The sequence below is a fragment of the Nyctereutes procyonoides genome, unplaced genomic scaffold, assembly GCF_905146905.1.
Source record: "Nyctereutes procyonoides isolate TBG_1078 unplaced genomic scaffold, NYPRO_anot_genome, whole genome shotgun sequence".
NCBI classification, from domain to species: domain Eukaryota; kingdom Metazoa; phylum Chordata; class Mammalia; order Carnivora; family Canidae; genus Nyctereutes; species Nyctereutes procyonoides.
In genome coordinates, this window is record NW_026575028.1 from 5,529,908 (window position 1) to 5,544,648 (window position 14,741).

The 14,741-nt window shown below is 48.3% G+C and overlaps 1 protein-coding gene across 1 annotated transcript in view; it reads left to right on the forward strand.

The window, feature by feature from the left end:
- Window positions 1–12,411: 12,411 nt before the first annotated feature.
- TIGAR (TP53 induced glycolysis regulatory phosphatase) overlaps window positions 12,412–14,741 on the forward strand; it is a 28,760-nt gene continuing 26,430 nt past the window's right edge. The window contains exon 1 of the mRNA XM_055315619.1: window positions 12,412–12,536. Coding sequence (XP_055171594.1) covers window positions 12,505–12,536 — 32 coding nt within the window. The 5' untranslated portion in view covers window positions 12,412–12,504. The remainder of the gene's footprint in view (window positions 12,537–14,741) is intronic.

The window sequence follows — 14,741 nt, forward strand, 5'->3', positions numbered from 1 at the left end:
CCTGCTATTATGGTGCAGGTGACAGGATGGGTTTCCCCAAGCAGATGAGTTTTAGGAAAACCCTTCTGGTGAGATGCAGCACAGTTTGAACACAACAGTAGAAACAATTTGACCTTGTCCAAAAATAAAGGGATGGGAAATGGATGGGTAATGCAAATTAAAAGTGAAGGGAAAATATTCAAATAGCTTGACGAACATACATAATATAACGAATTTGAAATGCTGCAAACAGACATTATCCTCACAAAACAGGATGAACTCAGCCACAAACACTAATTTGGGATTCCCACCCACCTAATTCGTCCTAGGCTCAAAGAACTAAGGCTGGTACATTCCAGAGGATGATTGGTGGCTTTCACACTCAGGGCCCTGGGGGCCTCCCCCGCACGGAGGACAGAGGACAGGCAAGGTCCATCAGCTCTAACTGCAGGCTCAGTCAAGCAGCCCTAGTGGCCTGAGAAGGCAAGGCAGAGGTCGGCTGTCCCCTCTGACCCCATCTCAGTATCCCCCTGGAGCTTTGAGTTTCTGATTATCCAAAACAAGGCTTCCATCTCACTTGTGATTTGCCTTGGCTCTCTCTGACACGTCACCCTCATCCCTGATTACCCTCGGGCCCCTTTGTGGAGTCAACAGAGGTCTAAACATGCGGTGCTTCCTGGCAAGTCCACTAGGTGGCGCTAACACCCCAGGTGAGAACAACTTACAAACTGATCCCCGCACAGCCAGGTGCAGGAAGACTGCCCAGAACCAAGTCCTCTCTCTGGCCCCGGGAGGGCCCAGCGGTTCCCTCACCTGCTTCTCTCTCAGTTACTACTACTACGACATTCTGACTCCATCTGGGAGTGGTTGGTGGGATTCATGACTTCTCGTTCCTCTCTGTGATTGGCCAACTGGCAGCCTGCAGACATACTCAGCTGGGCGCCCACTGTGATATAAGTTGCCTTGGACTTACTTGCTAACGTAAGATGAGAGCTTTCACATACAAGTCAGGATTTTAACTACTCTTGGTAAATCCACGTCCTGGCAACGACCGGCCTGAGGGGCAGTCAGGGCTGCAGCCAAGGATGGTCTGACCCCTTCTCTGCTCCCCAGCACCCACTGAACCTGGTTCACTCATTGACATCACTTGCGTGCCCCCTACCGTGCTTGCAGCTCTGCAGCCTCTGAAATGTTTCTGTCTTACCAGTCTGCTATGAAGTAGGACCCCCTGTACACCTCAGGTGGAGCAGTACAGGTCTGGGACTCTCCCTCCACTTTTTTGCCCCAAATACAGACTACAGACCTCTACTCCTCATGAGGCTTCATAATATCCTTTCCCCCTTTATGGGTTTTTAGTTATCAGATACCTGGGTGCTGGGCCAGATTTTTGAAATTCCTTCCAGACCCTAGTACTCAGTCCACACTGAGGTCTGCAGGTAGGCCAGGGGACAGGGTTCAAGATGAGCTTTTTCTCTGTTTCTGTAGCCACTTTTCCTTCTTGTGGTATCTCAGTGACCCCACAAGAAGATGCACCTCTAAGATTTTTAGATCTGTTGATACAATACAAATCCCGTGGCTATTTCAGTGATCTTGTCCATTAAAGTGACATGTAGGGCTCCCCGGCACTGCTCATTCTTCCAATAGACTGTATAGGGCTGGTCAGATGCCAGGCATTCTGCACCAAAAACCTCATTCAACAAATATTTCTTCAGCATCTACTTTTCCAGGAACAACATCCCTGCACTGCTTGATCTCAATGGTCAATGGCAGAAACAGACAAGTCACAGGACGCCTGCTACTGAATGTAGTGGCAAACAACACAGCACTCTTGCAGGCTTCCTGCTCTGGAATCCCCATTGGTCCACTACACTAGCTTTGTAGTGAGCCGGGTCCTTCATCTTTGAAATGGGGCAAAATAATAATAGTACTTCCTGAGTTAATCCATTTGAGCGCTTCAGCATGCCTGGAGCTTGATAAATGCTAACAGTCCTCAGGCGAAGGTGGCATGTGAGACAGGCACCTAATTCAGTCTTTAAAAATGAATGTCACCGGCAGGTACCAATTGTTTACCTACTCAACCCAGCCAATACGGCAGTGAGATAAGGGAGATGTTTTAGTTGATTAGCATTTTGTGGTTTTAAAGGAGTCCTTCCCGAGCAACCTGGGTAATCCACACAACTGTCTATGCATCTGATACTTCATTTTGTGATGAAGTGTCTGGAGGGTCGTGCAGCTCAGGGTAAGTTATCAGAGTTGGACCAGAACCCAGCTGTGGCTGACTTAAATGGTACGTATCCACCCCCCACCCCACCCCCACCCCCACCATACTGGGCTGCTTGATTTATTTGCATTTTGCTCACTGAGGATTGAGCTGAGAGTGTGAGGCTTTCAGCCAGGGTAGGGTGGACTGCAGGATACCACTTGTTAAAATCACCCAATGGAATGTCCCCTTCAATGAAGACAAGATCCAAAAAGAAAAAAAAGGGCCTTGAAGTCTAAGGAGAAGTGTTTGGTGGATTTAAACTCTGAAAGTGGCATTTTTGCCTTGCCTCTAAACTGAGAAGCAGTGATTCTGTTCAGGTAGGTTCCTCTCAGTACATGTGGTTTGTAAATGTGTAGCCACTATGATTGTCCGCCCAGAACTCAGATGTGTAGGGATATAATTATTTTCCCCTAACTAGTTTCTACTAGAAGAATCTGCCTTTCAGGCCATTCAGTGTGTCCTCCGCCTTCCCAGGTTTGCATTCTCCTTTAGGTTTGCCTAGCCCCAGCCCTCAGGGTGGGATGGAGGGGAGGGGTGGAGATGTGATCCTCAGGCCTCCAGTTCAAGCCTGCAGAGCCCTTTCAGGATCGATGACGTTGCATACTGACGTAAGTAAATTCTTAGTCTCCTGGTCGATATTTGTAGCCATTAGAAAATTCGAAGTGTGTGAGCATTGGCCACTCCGTCGCAATCTTGCTATCAACTTACAGTGAAAGCAAAGCTTGGACTAAATTTTGCAGCACCTCCATACAGACATTAGCTGACACAGCAGGCCCTAAATGCTTAATACCTTCTGTCCCCCAGTGCTGTAATGGCACAGGACTCTGTCTCTACTGACACCTTGCATGAAGGTTTCCTTCCTCCAGGTAAATATTCCAAAGCTAGGATTGATTCTCTTTAGAATCAGAAACAAGTGATCAGAAGGCCTCCCGATCCTATGGCTGGACAGAAGACTGTTTAAGATACGAGGTGCTGGCTATTTATTCAGCGGTGAGGAGTACCTCTGAGATGGCTTCGGCTGGCCAATATACCCATCTTGATTTCAGGGAGGCCCAGAGCTAACTTGCATTGTTATCATTGACAGGTTGTTATTTTCACCAATACAGCCTCATTTCTTAAATTCAGGACGCTAATTAAAGTATCCATGATCCGTCAAGACACCGGTAACTGAAGTTCCTGTGGACTATGATTCTCCCTCTGGACCACCCTTAGACTGTACATCCTTGATTGAGACATGTTATGCACTGGATATTTGTGTCCCTGTCCCCCTGCCCCCCCCCAGTTGTAATGGTATTTGGAGGTGGGGACATTGGGAAGTGATTAGGTCACAGATAGGATTAGGGCCCTTATAAGGAGCAGGCTGAGGGCTAGCTAGCTCTCTCTTCACCTCGTGAGGATGCAAAGAGAAGCAGGTGGTCCACCACCCAGAAGAGGGCTCTCACCAGAACCTGACTATGCTGGCACCCAGTCCTGGACTTCCAGCCTCCAGAACTGTGAGAAACAAATGTCTGCTGTTCAAGCCATCCCACTGATGGTATTCCATTATAGCAGCTGGAGCCAACTAAGAACGCTTGTAGCATCTGGGTTATAGCTTACTTGAATCACACACGGAATCCACATATTCTGAAATATTTCAAGAAAATCGCAAACACTGCTACTGGGCCTTTCTCGGTGATTTTTTTGCTATTCTGGAACGTAAAAGAAATATTCTGCTGTTCCCAAACTCGGCTGGGACTGTCCAGGGAACTGCACAGCTACTGCTTCTCTGGGGTCTCTCCACCTCCAGGGGAGCTCCTCCCGCGAAAGGAGCAGTGCCTCCTTTCCCCCAAACCACAAAGCTTATTTCATTTAGAAAAATTACATCACTAATTTGTCCCTACTTAGAGACCCACTGACACTCCTTCCCTTCCTCTCAGCCAGGAGAATTTTTCTAGTCCAGGGCAGGAGCCTTCACGACACAGTCGCTTAAGCCTTTATTTATGTCAAGATTACTTTCATTATCCTCCAGGGACAAAGATTCTTTTTCTAGCCTCTTTCTTGTCACTTTCCCTTCCCTAAAAAAGGGGACACAGGATAAAGGACCAAAAAATGCAGGAGAAAAATACTGTAGGGAAAACACTGACTACTATTCAAAAAATCCTATCCTACCAGGATTGTAGTTGCCAGAGGCCCTGCAAGGGTTCATGCCATTCTTAGGTTAGGATTGCCCAGCACTGGAGGCACTGAAGTGGTCTGAGAACAAGGCTTCTGCAGCTTTCCATTCGTGGCTTAGTTTAGTGAGCTTCTGGGCATCTTGGTTAATACTTTCCTGGAAAGTCTTGATGCTTTAGATAGTCTAAAAGCAATAATTCAGGGGTGCTTGGCTGGTTCAGTTGGAAGAGCATGTGACTCTTGACCTCAGGGGTCATGAGTTTGGGCCCCACATTGGGTACAGAGGTCACAAAAAAAATTGAAAAAAAAAAGCAAAACAACAACAACAAAAAAAACCCACAAATACAATTATTATATTTTCCATATATCTCTGTAAAGTCAAAATGAAGACACTATGGAAGATTTGCTTTGATATGTCATTTCCTACCACCATATTTGCTTCATACTCTAAATCTTTACAGATACTAGGGTCAAGAGACCGGGATTTTAGGGTCCTAAAAGTCGTCTTTTTTCCTTAGCATTCTGACAGAGCTGTGGCAAAAGTAAGAGCCTTGGCCTTCCCACTCACTACCCTCCACCCCCCACACTGGTCCTGGCTCTCTGCCTGCAGTATTATTGACTATATCACACATTTGTATGTTTCATATAAATTGTCACACGTATTGCGATGGGGAGTCGTAGTGGAAAGAGTCTCACTTAAGCAAGAAGATCTGGGTTTGAATCCCTGGGTTTCCACTGAGTAGCAGGAAGATCTCTGACTTTCCTTGTTCTTTTATAAAACAGGAAACCTCACTGGATTAAGAAGATTAAGTTAGTTCACCTAAAGTGTACTACATAAGAAGAACAAGAATTGGCCAATCTGAATACATGCAAACATATCAATACTGTGTGAATTGTTTTTAAAGGTGTTATATATGCAATTGTTAATTTCCCAGGAGGCCAGGGTGGAGGGGGTGGTTGTTTGTCTGTGGATCCTGATGGAGGAAGCTACTCTTGATCTCATAGCAGTAACATCATGAGCATTTATAATTTTCATAGTATCCTCCTTGTGCTGCTGCCATTTTTCCAAACAGCAATGAACTCGGGCTTGGGGAAAGTTCTTTTGCGCAGTACGTGACAAGCTCAAAGGCAAGGCATGAAAAGGGATTAGTGGATATATGTATTCAAATAAAGGGGAGTTCCCCAGAAGCACGTCAGGCTGAGAAGGCATCCTTCCACTGTCCATCAGTAGAAAAGCTATTTGACTGACAGATATGATTTTTTTGGAACAAGCAATAATGGAGAACTATGGGTGACAGATGTCAGATGTTGGCAGTGTGGCTGCCAAAACAAATCTCCCTCCACCTTCAGACATCAAGATGATGGGGGACTGGGCACAGTTGGACTGGCAGCTCCTTCTTGCTCGGATCATCGGTCACATTATTATTTCTCAGTCACTGGACAAAGCAGATGGTTTACCATGTATTTGTGATTTTCTATTGGCCTAGAAATTGTTTTTCCATCAGGGTACGGCATGTAATCAATTATGACAGTGGGTGGGGCAAGGAAATCCCTGCCAGTAAAAGTCCAAGGCTTTCTCTTTTATTAAATTTGCATAAACCACTCTAATTTCCAACTTAAAAGTAATAGAGGGAAAAAGCAGAGTAGTGTTGTTAGAAATAACTTGGGTAATTGCAAAACCACAATTCTTAGTTGGTCCTGGAGTCTCTCAGTTTATAGTTGTATCTGCTGTCAGTTTTGTTAGTCTTAACATTTTCTTGTTTCTATTTTGGTCTTATACAGCTTTATCTTATAATCATAAAATGAAGGGACGCCTGGGTGGCTCAGTGGTTGAGCATCTGCCTTCGGATCAGGTCGTGATCCTGGGGTCCTGGGATCAAGTCCTCCATTGGGCTCCCTGCGGGGAGCGTGCTTCTCTCTCTGCCTATGTCTCTGCCTCTCTCTGTGTCTCTCATGGATAAATACATAAAACCTTAAAAAAAATCATAAAGTAACATAATCAGAGCCAAACTCTGTAAAAGTAAACAGAACAAATACCGAGAATACACATACCCATCAACTCAGATTTCTTTTTGAATATCCAGTTCTACTATATTAAATGCTAATAATCCTAAATTGGCTTGCCTTTGGCATGGGCGAGTGGCTACCTACAGAGAACAATATACACATTCTCTCTCAGCCACCCTCTGAATGGGTTTTCCTTCTAAAAGGCATCTTGCATATATTTATGGAAAAAGTCCCTTAGTGATAAAAACAGCACAAGCATTTTTAACATTATGAATATCACCTAGGGAAATCTTTGACACAAATAACATGTTTCTTCTTATCTTTTTTTCAAATGTATTTTTTCTTATAATATCAGGCTCACAGTGAATAGTTTTCTATCCATTTTTTTTCCATTTAATCATGAATCAGAGGAATGTTACCATATCATAGATATTCCTTAGGAACATGATTCCAATGGTGGCAAATACTGAGTTCCTATGATGTGTCTGGCACTACTCTAAGCACTGAAGACGGGAAAGAGAACAAGCTACACCCTAGCCTCAAGGAATTTACATGCCAGCAGAGACAAACAGGTGATCAACTTGTAAAAACAGTAAATGCATGAGATAGTTTCAGATAAAATGGGATGATAGTGACCAGGCAGGCTACTTTGCTTGAGTGAAGGCCTCTTGACAAGGGGACTTGAGTCAGGATCTGAAAGCTGGAAGGGAATAACCACTTAAACATCTTGGGAAAGAGCCTTGTAAACCGAAAGAACAAAAACCGCAAAGACCCTGAGACAGGAATGAGCACGTTATGGTCGAGGAACAGAAAGAAGCATGATAGCTAGGACTTGGTGAAGAAGGGCAGTGGACAGAGAGATGGGAGTGGAGACCTAGAGGGAGCCCAAGTCACATAGGCCTTGTAGGAGTTCAGTAAATAGTTGGGACTTTGTTCTAGCGACAATGAGACTCAATTAGAGAATTTTCCAGCAAGGGGCTGGTACGACTTGATTATAAAGACATCCCTTTAGCACATGAGTAGGAGATGCTATGTAGTCTACAAGAGCACAGGCTCCCGTGGTCATGCAGACAAGAGATGAGGGAGCTAGAATAGGATGTAGCAAGGTCACAAGGAAGAGTGATGGACTCAACACATAACTCGGTGATAAAGCACACAGAAATTTTTTTTCTTAGCTTTTAGATTTATTGATTGATTGATGAAGAATTGAGCAACATAATAAGTAAGCTTGATTCAGACATACATAGAGCTCTGCACCCATAATGAGTAAACCCACATTCTTCCTGAGCACATGAGACATTTATACAAAATGACCATGGATGAGTTGACAAAATGAGTATCCATAAATTTCAAAGATGTCTATCTTTAAAGATCTTTGAAGTCCTATAGATTTAAGTCTGTAACTATTTCAGTCTTCATCTCAGAATAAGAAAAAAAACCAATTAGTTAAAAAAAACTATAGATAAGAAGAATAGAAACTTCACTGACTCCTCTATTAACCAGCAGACCAACATTTGGCACCAATATAATTAATTTCACCCTTAATGCTATTATTGAAAGTATTTAAATGCCTAGGAAACATGAAAACCCACGCTTTCCTCCCTAATCCCACATCACACTTGGCTCATTTTCAGTGAAGACTATAATTAAATCTTTTTTTGAAAACATGACTAAAAGATTACCACTCACTGCATTATTGAACCTACAGAAATTTGTGATGAATTTGATGGGAAGTGTTAGGTTAAGGTAAAGAATCTAGGATTACAAGGGCAACTGGGTAGGAGGTATTGCCATCAAATGAGAAAGACATGAGGAGGAATGAGCAGTCTTAGGAGGTAAAATTCCAAGATTTGGCGTTGGACAAAGTTGGCCTGAGATGCCCACTGGAGATCCAAGCTGGGTAGGTAATGGAATGAAGTAGGATTGTGGACTAGAGATATAAATAATATCTATACACTAATAGGATCAACTAGGAGACTACATGGGTAAGGAAAGAAGAGAGCTAAGGGCAGAATCCTGGGATACTCCACCATCCACAGTATTAATGGCATTGTCTACTTACTAAACATTTCTGTGTTCCCCATGTTTCTCATCAAATTTGCAGTTAAATAGGGCCATATCAAAAGCTCTGGACAGTGCATAGTGGAAGCATCTAAGATTTGGTTCAAGGCTTTTTTTTTAAAGATTTTATTAAAATTAAAAAAATAAAAAAAAGATTTTATTTTATTTATTCATGAGAGACACAGAGACAAAGAGAGGCAGAGACATAGGCAGAGGGAGAAGCAGGCTCCATGAAGGGAGCCTGATGTGGGACTTGATCCCAGGACTCTAGGATCACGACCTGAGCCAAAGCCAGATGCTTAACCACTGAGCCACCCAGGCATCCCGGTTCAAGACTTTCAATTGTTCTCCTTTCCTGCCCCAGGAATCATGAATCTATGTATTTAAGTTGATACGTCTGTCAACCCTAATCCCTTAGTGACTATATGGAACAAAGCCCCTTTTGATCCATGTCAGACATGTTACACAAGAGAGAAACTTTTATGAGTTAAGCCATGGAAAACTTCAGGCTTAATTTGTTACCTCAGCACAACTTGGCCCATCCTAACTAATTCAGAATTCCATCATATGCTATACTACAACAAAGCACTATTTTTCCTTTTTTAAAAAACAGGCATATGTGATTTGATAGGTTGTCAATGGAAGTCTATCAGTGATTATTTCTAGTTACTATCTAAAAAAAATTTAAACCAACTTTGTGTTCATTTTAGAAGCTGAGGAGCAGGGATGCCTGGGTGATTCAGGGGTTGAGCGTCTGCCTTTGGTTCAGGGCTTGGTCCCAGAGTCCTGGGATCAAGTCCCACATTGGGCTCCCCGAATGGAGCTGCTTCTCCCTCCGCCTCTCTCTGTCTCTAATGAATAAACAGAATTAAAAAAAAAAAAAAAAGCTTTAGAGCAATCCTGGAATTGTTGAGTGAATAATGCAAGATTATGTTCATTCTTTCAAAGATCCTCATTTCTCAACTTTTTTTTGTTCTTAAAGTTTATGAAAACTTTATACATATTTCTTGTATAATTCTTTAATACTGGTACTTTAAATTTTCCAAATTTCTTCTGAATTAATGCTCTCCCCTTGTATCAGGTATTTTTTTAGATGTATGATGCTTTTGAGAAGTTGATTATAATAGTCCTCATTCATGAATCTAACAAATTTTAATTGAGTCCCTACTGTGTTTTAAACATTTTGATAGGAGCCAGGGAAAAAATGAAACAGAGCCAGTACTTAACTTCATAGTTATAGGTTTGATACTACCTGGAGCAAACTTATCTGGGGTCAAACTCAGTTTTGAGATCTTCAGATAAGAAATCAGTTGGCTTCTCTGTGCCTTAATTTCTTCATCTATAAAGTAAAAACAATAATTCATACCTTGCAGTTATTTTGAGTGTTAAAAGAGACAAAGTGGATGTTTTTAATTAAGCTGTAGAAATGTACTCAGACTACCTCGAAGAGAAAAAGGTTTTTATTTATTTTTATTATTTATTTATTTTTTTAGAAAAAGGTTTTATTGTAAAAACAGAACCTGCAGAGTATCTAGTATCAGGGCAGCCCGAGAGTCTAAGAACCAGGTGGTCTCTGCATTACATGCTTAAGTCTGCTTCTGTTTGTGTGTTTACTGGTTTCTTCCATTACCTTTGCTTGTTCTTACTCCCTACTCTGTAAATCTGTTCTTGAGCATATATTATTTGTGGCTTCTGTTTCTTCATAGTTTCAGTCTGCATGCTCCTCATAGCTCAATCTTAGGTTTCTTTTGATGCTTTTTCTCTTTAGCCCTCACATATAACTACCTAATTAATTTCCTTTTTTAGTTCAAAGTTCCAGGAGAATCTGTTGGACCGATTTATTCATTCAGGCATTCGGCACCTTTATATGAACTATCTACTATGCGTAGGCAGCGTACTCCCATTTTGGCCCCCTTTTAGGACCCTCTGAATTATCCCTTTGCCCTTATTCTGAAAATGCCTGTTTCCTTGGAAGCTTGTTAAAGATGCTGAATTTGGCTCCCACTCCCAATCTATTAAATCAGAATCACTTTAACTAGATCCCCAGGTGATTCATAGGCCCATTCAAGTTTGAGAAGCACTGCCTTAAACTTCTAGTTCTTGAGGCTGGCTGTACATTGGAAACTGCTGGGGATTAAAGGAATTACTGATGTCTGGATCCCTCCTGCAGTCTCAGATTTAATTGTTCTGGGGTGCAGCCTGGCATTCAAAGGGTCTTAGATTATTCCAATGTGTGGGAAGGTTTGAGAATAACTAAACCAGTCCTGTGCCACCACAGACCAGCTGTGAACCTAGAATAATTGCTTAGTTTCTCTCCAGACCAGATTCCTAGCATCTTAAGTGAAGAGACCCTGTGTACCTCGGACTTGTCCTGAGAGCCAAATGTGATCACACATGTGAAACTTTTGAAATGTGTGCTTATGATCCCTTGCATCACTTGACTTCTCTAAACCCATCTTCGTATATATAATTGGGGGAAAACGCATTATTAAATTTGAGAATGTAAGTAAAAAACGGATGGAAAACAATATGTAGGCCAACATTATTAAGTTCTGTCATTGTAAAGCTAGCACAGGTAAGCTTTACCTGTTATCTCATTTTACCTATCACGAAACTGAGAGAGAGAGAGGTTAAATAGCTCTTTCAAGGCCCTGAAAGCTGTTAAAGAAACATTATTCACCAGATTCTCTTTAAAAAATGGTGAGGAAAGGGCACTCGGGTGGCTCGGTTGCCTAAGCGTCTGCCTTCAACTCAGGTCATCCAGGATCCTGGGATCAAGCCCCACGTCGGGCTTTCTGCCCATCCAGGAGCCTGCTGCTCCCTCTCTCTCTCTCTCTCTGCCTGCCGCTCTGCCTACTTCTGTTCTTCTCCCCGCCCCCCACCCCATACATAAATAAAACCTTAAAAAAATGGTATGGAAGATTTTACTTAAGACTACTGCAACTGAGGTCAAGACTATTGCAACGTGGAGGAGAGACTCTGAATTCAAATACAGCAGAGCCAAATAGAGTTTTACAGCCAGGGGGTGTGGGGGAGGGAGGGAATGGAAACTAAGAGGAAGTTGGTTAGCTATCAAGGGAGAGGGGGGAGAGGAACTTGAAATCTAGAGTGGAGGAAGAGGGGCACCTGCTTGGCTCAGTGGTTGAGCACCTGCCTTCGGCCCAGGGTGTGATCCTGGAGTCCCGGGATTGAGTTCTGCATCGGGCTCCCCGCAGGGAACCTGCTTCTCCCTCTGCCTGTGTCTCTGCCTCTCTCTGTGTGTCTCATGGATAAATAAAATCTTAAAAGAAAAAAAAAAATGGAGGAAGGGGAGCTGGACAAAATTCAGAGGGTGGAAGAAGAGGAGCTTGATTAGATACTAAGGGTGAGGGGATTCTCGATAAATTGGCTTCGCAGGCCAAGCACGAGGCCTAGGCTGGAAGAGCGCTCACAACACACTGGAGGAAAAGTCTGCAGCGGGAGCGCATCTGTCCAGGCGCCGGCGAGGCCGAACCTGGGTGGGTCAAGTCCGCAGACCTTGCTGACCTTACATCCCCAGTGTCAGGGGTGCACAGGGGTGCACCTCATAGGACCCCATGTGTCTAACACGTACACCCTGGAGGTAAGATTACCAGCTGCGTTACAGCTTCACCTGCAATCGACCCCAAACCCACGCGCCGCTCACCCGCTTCAACCCGGAATCTCCCAAATCCAAACTTGCCCGGGCAGGAATCACCTCCCCGGAGGCCTCCGGGGCGGGCCCCGCACGCACCTGCCGCGCGCCAATCAGGGCCTGCACACAGGGGCGCAAGCGCCGCGGCTGGGCGGAGCCTCATCGCCCGCCAGTCTCCGCCGAGCTGCCGGCCCCCCGCCGCTCTGATTGGCCTCCCGCGGATGACGTAGGTGGCCGCCTCGGCCTATGGCAATGGAGCCGGCCGGCCGGCGGGGCTTGGCGGAAGTGGTGTGGGCGAGGTGCCCCGCAGTGCGGCGAAGCGGCCGGCGGGCGAGTGCGGAGCACGCGAGCGGGTCTGGGGCCTCGCTTCCCGCGTCTGGGCGCCAAGAGGATGACGCGCTTCGCGCTGACAGTCGTCCGGCAGTGAGTATTGCCGCAGAGTGGGGGGAGAGGCCGTTGACCCCGCTCCCCTGCCCCCCACCCCCCCCGCGTGCTGTCCCCGGGAGAGCCGGCTAGGACCCCCCCCGCGTGCTGTCCCCGGGAGAGCCGGCTAGGACCCCCCCCCGCGTGCTGTTCCGGGGAGAGCCGGCTAGGACCCCCCCCCCCGCGTGCTGTCCCTGGGAGAGCCGGCTAGGACCCCCCCCGCCTGCTGTTCCGGGGAGAGCCGGCTAGGACCCCCCCCGCGTGCTGTTCCCGGGAGAGCCGGCTAGGACCCCCCCCCTCCGCGTGCTGTTCCGGGGAGAGCCGGCTAGGACCCCCCCCCGCGTGCTGTTCCGGGAGAGCCGGCTAGGACCCCCCCCCCGCGTGCTGTTCCCGGGAGAGCCGGCTAGGACTCCCCCCCCCCGCGTGCTGTCCCCGGGAGAGCCGGCTAGGACCCCCCCCCCGCGTGCTGTTCCCGGGAGAGCCGGCTAGGACCCCCCCCCGCATGCTGTCCCGGGAGAACCAGCTAGGACCCCCCCCCGCGTGCTGTTCCGGGAGAGCCGGCTAGGACCCCCCCCCCGCGTGCTGTCGCCGGGAGAGCCGCTAGGACCCCCCCCCATGCTGTTCCCGGGAGAGCCGGCTAGGACCCCCCCCCGCGTGCTGTTCCCGGGAGAGCCGGCTAGGACCCCCCCCGCGTGCTGTTCCGGGGAGAGCCGGCTAGGACCCCCCCCCGCGTGCTGTTCCGGGGAGAGCCGGCTAGGACCCCCTCCCCGCATGCTGTCCCGGGAGAACCAGCTAGGACCCCCCCCGCGTGCTGTTCCGGGGAGAGCCGGCTAGGACCCCCCCCGCGTGCTGTTCCGGGGAGAGCCGGCTAGGACCCCCTCCCCGCATGCTGTCCCCGGGAGAGCCGGCTAGGACCCCCCCCCGCGTGCTGTTCCGGGGAGAGCCGGCTAGGACTCCCCCCCCCCCGCGTGCTGTTCCCGGGAGAGCCGGCTAGGACCCCCCCCGCGTGCTGTTCCGGGAGAGCCGGCTAGGACCCCCCCCGCTGCCCCGCAGCTGCTGTTCCCGGGAGAGCCGGCTAGGACCCCCCCCGTCGTCGGAGCCTGACCCCGCGTGCTGTTCCGGGAGAGCCGGCTAGGACCCCCCCCGCGTGCTGTTCCCGGGAGAGCCGGCTAGGACCCCCCCCGCGTGCTGTCCCGGGAGAGCCGGCTAGACCCCCCCCCGCGTGCTGTTCCGGGGAGAGCCGGCTAGGACCCCCCCCCGCGTGCTGTTCCGGGGAGAGCCGGCTAGGACACCCCCGCGTGCTGTTCCGGGGAGAGCCGGCTAGGACCCCCTCCCGCGTGCTGTCGCCGGGAGAGCCGGCTAGGACCCCCCCCCCCGCGTGCTGTCGCCGGGAGAGCCGGCTAGGAACCCCCCCCCCCGCGTGCTGTTCCGGGGAGAGCCGGCTAGGAACCCCCCCCCCCCGCGTGCTGTTCCGGGGAGAGCCGGCTAGGACCCCCCCCCCGCGTGCTGTTCCCCCGGGAAGACCAGGTTGGACCCCTCTTGCCCCCACGCCCCGCACCGCTGAGCGAGGCTGGCGGGGCCTAAGTACAGATGGGCACACTGAGGTCTGCAGGACTAGATGGCCAAGGTGCGCAGCCGCTGGGCCGGCCGACTTAAAGCTGAAGACAACAGGCAGCCTCCTCTCTGGACTCATCTGGGCGCCGCTCTGTGCTCCCCCGTGGGTCCTAAACAACTTGCTGGGTAGCTGGCCCCAGGCCGATACTGGCGCGCGGTGCCGGCCGCCTTCCGCTGTCCGCTGCTGCTGTCTTCCCCGGTTTACCGGGCAGCCAGCCGCAGGCACAGGTCTGAGATTTATTTCTTCCCTCCGGAGATTACACTGCTGGCGGAGGAAGAGGGCCTCCGCCCTGGTGACTGTATCACCCCCAGCACATTTTTATCATAACTTTACACGGTGGAACTAAAGGCTGATATGTCTGCACGTCTCTTATCGTTTTACTTCTTTACGCTTATTGGCCGAGTGTTAATGGAAAGTGCAGTTGAGGGTGGTTAGGAGCACAGATTTTTCAAGCAAGATAGACCTGGGTTAGAATCCGGGCTCCCGCTCCGGCTCCCGCTCCGGGTTCGGCTCTGGCTGGGAGGAGCCTCGAAACCGGGGCTTCTGCTAACCCACGCAAGCTTTACGACCTCAGTTACCCCATCTATAAA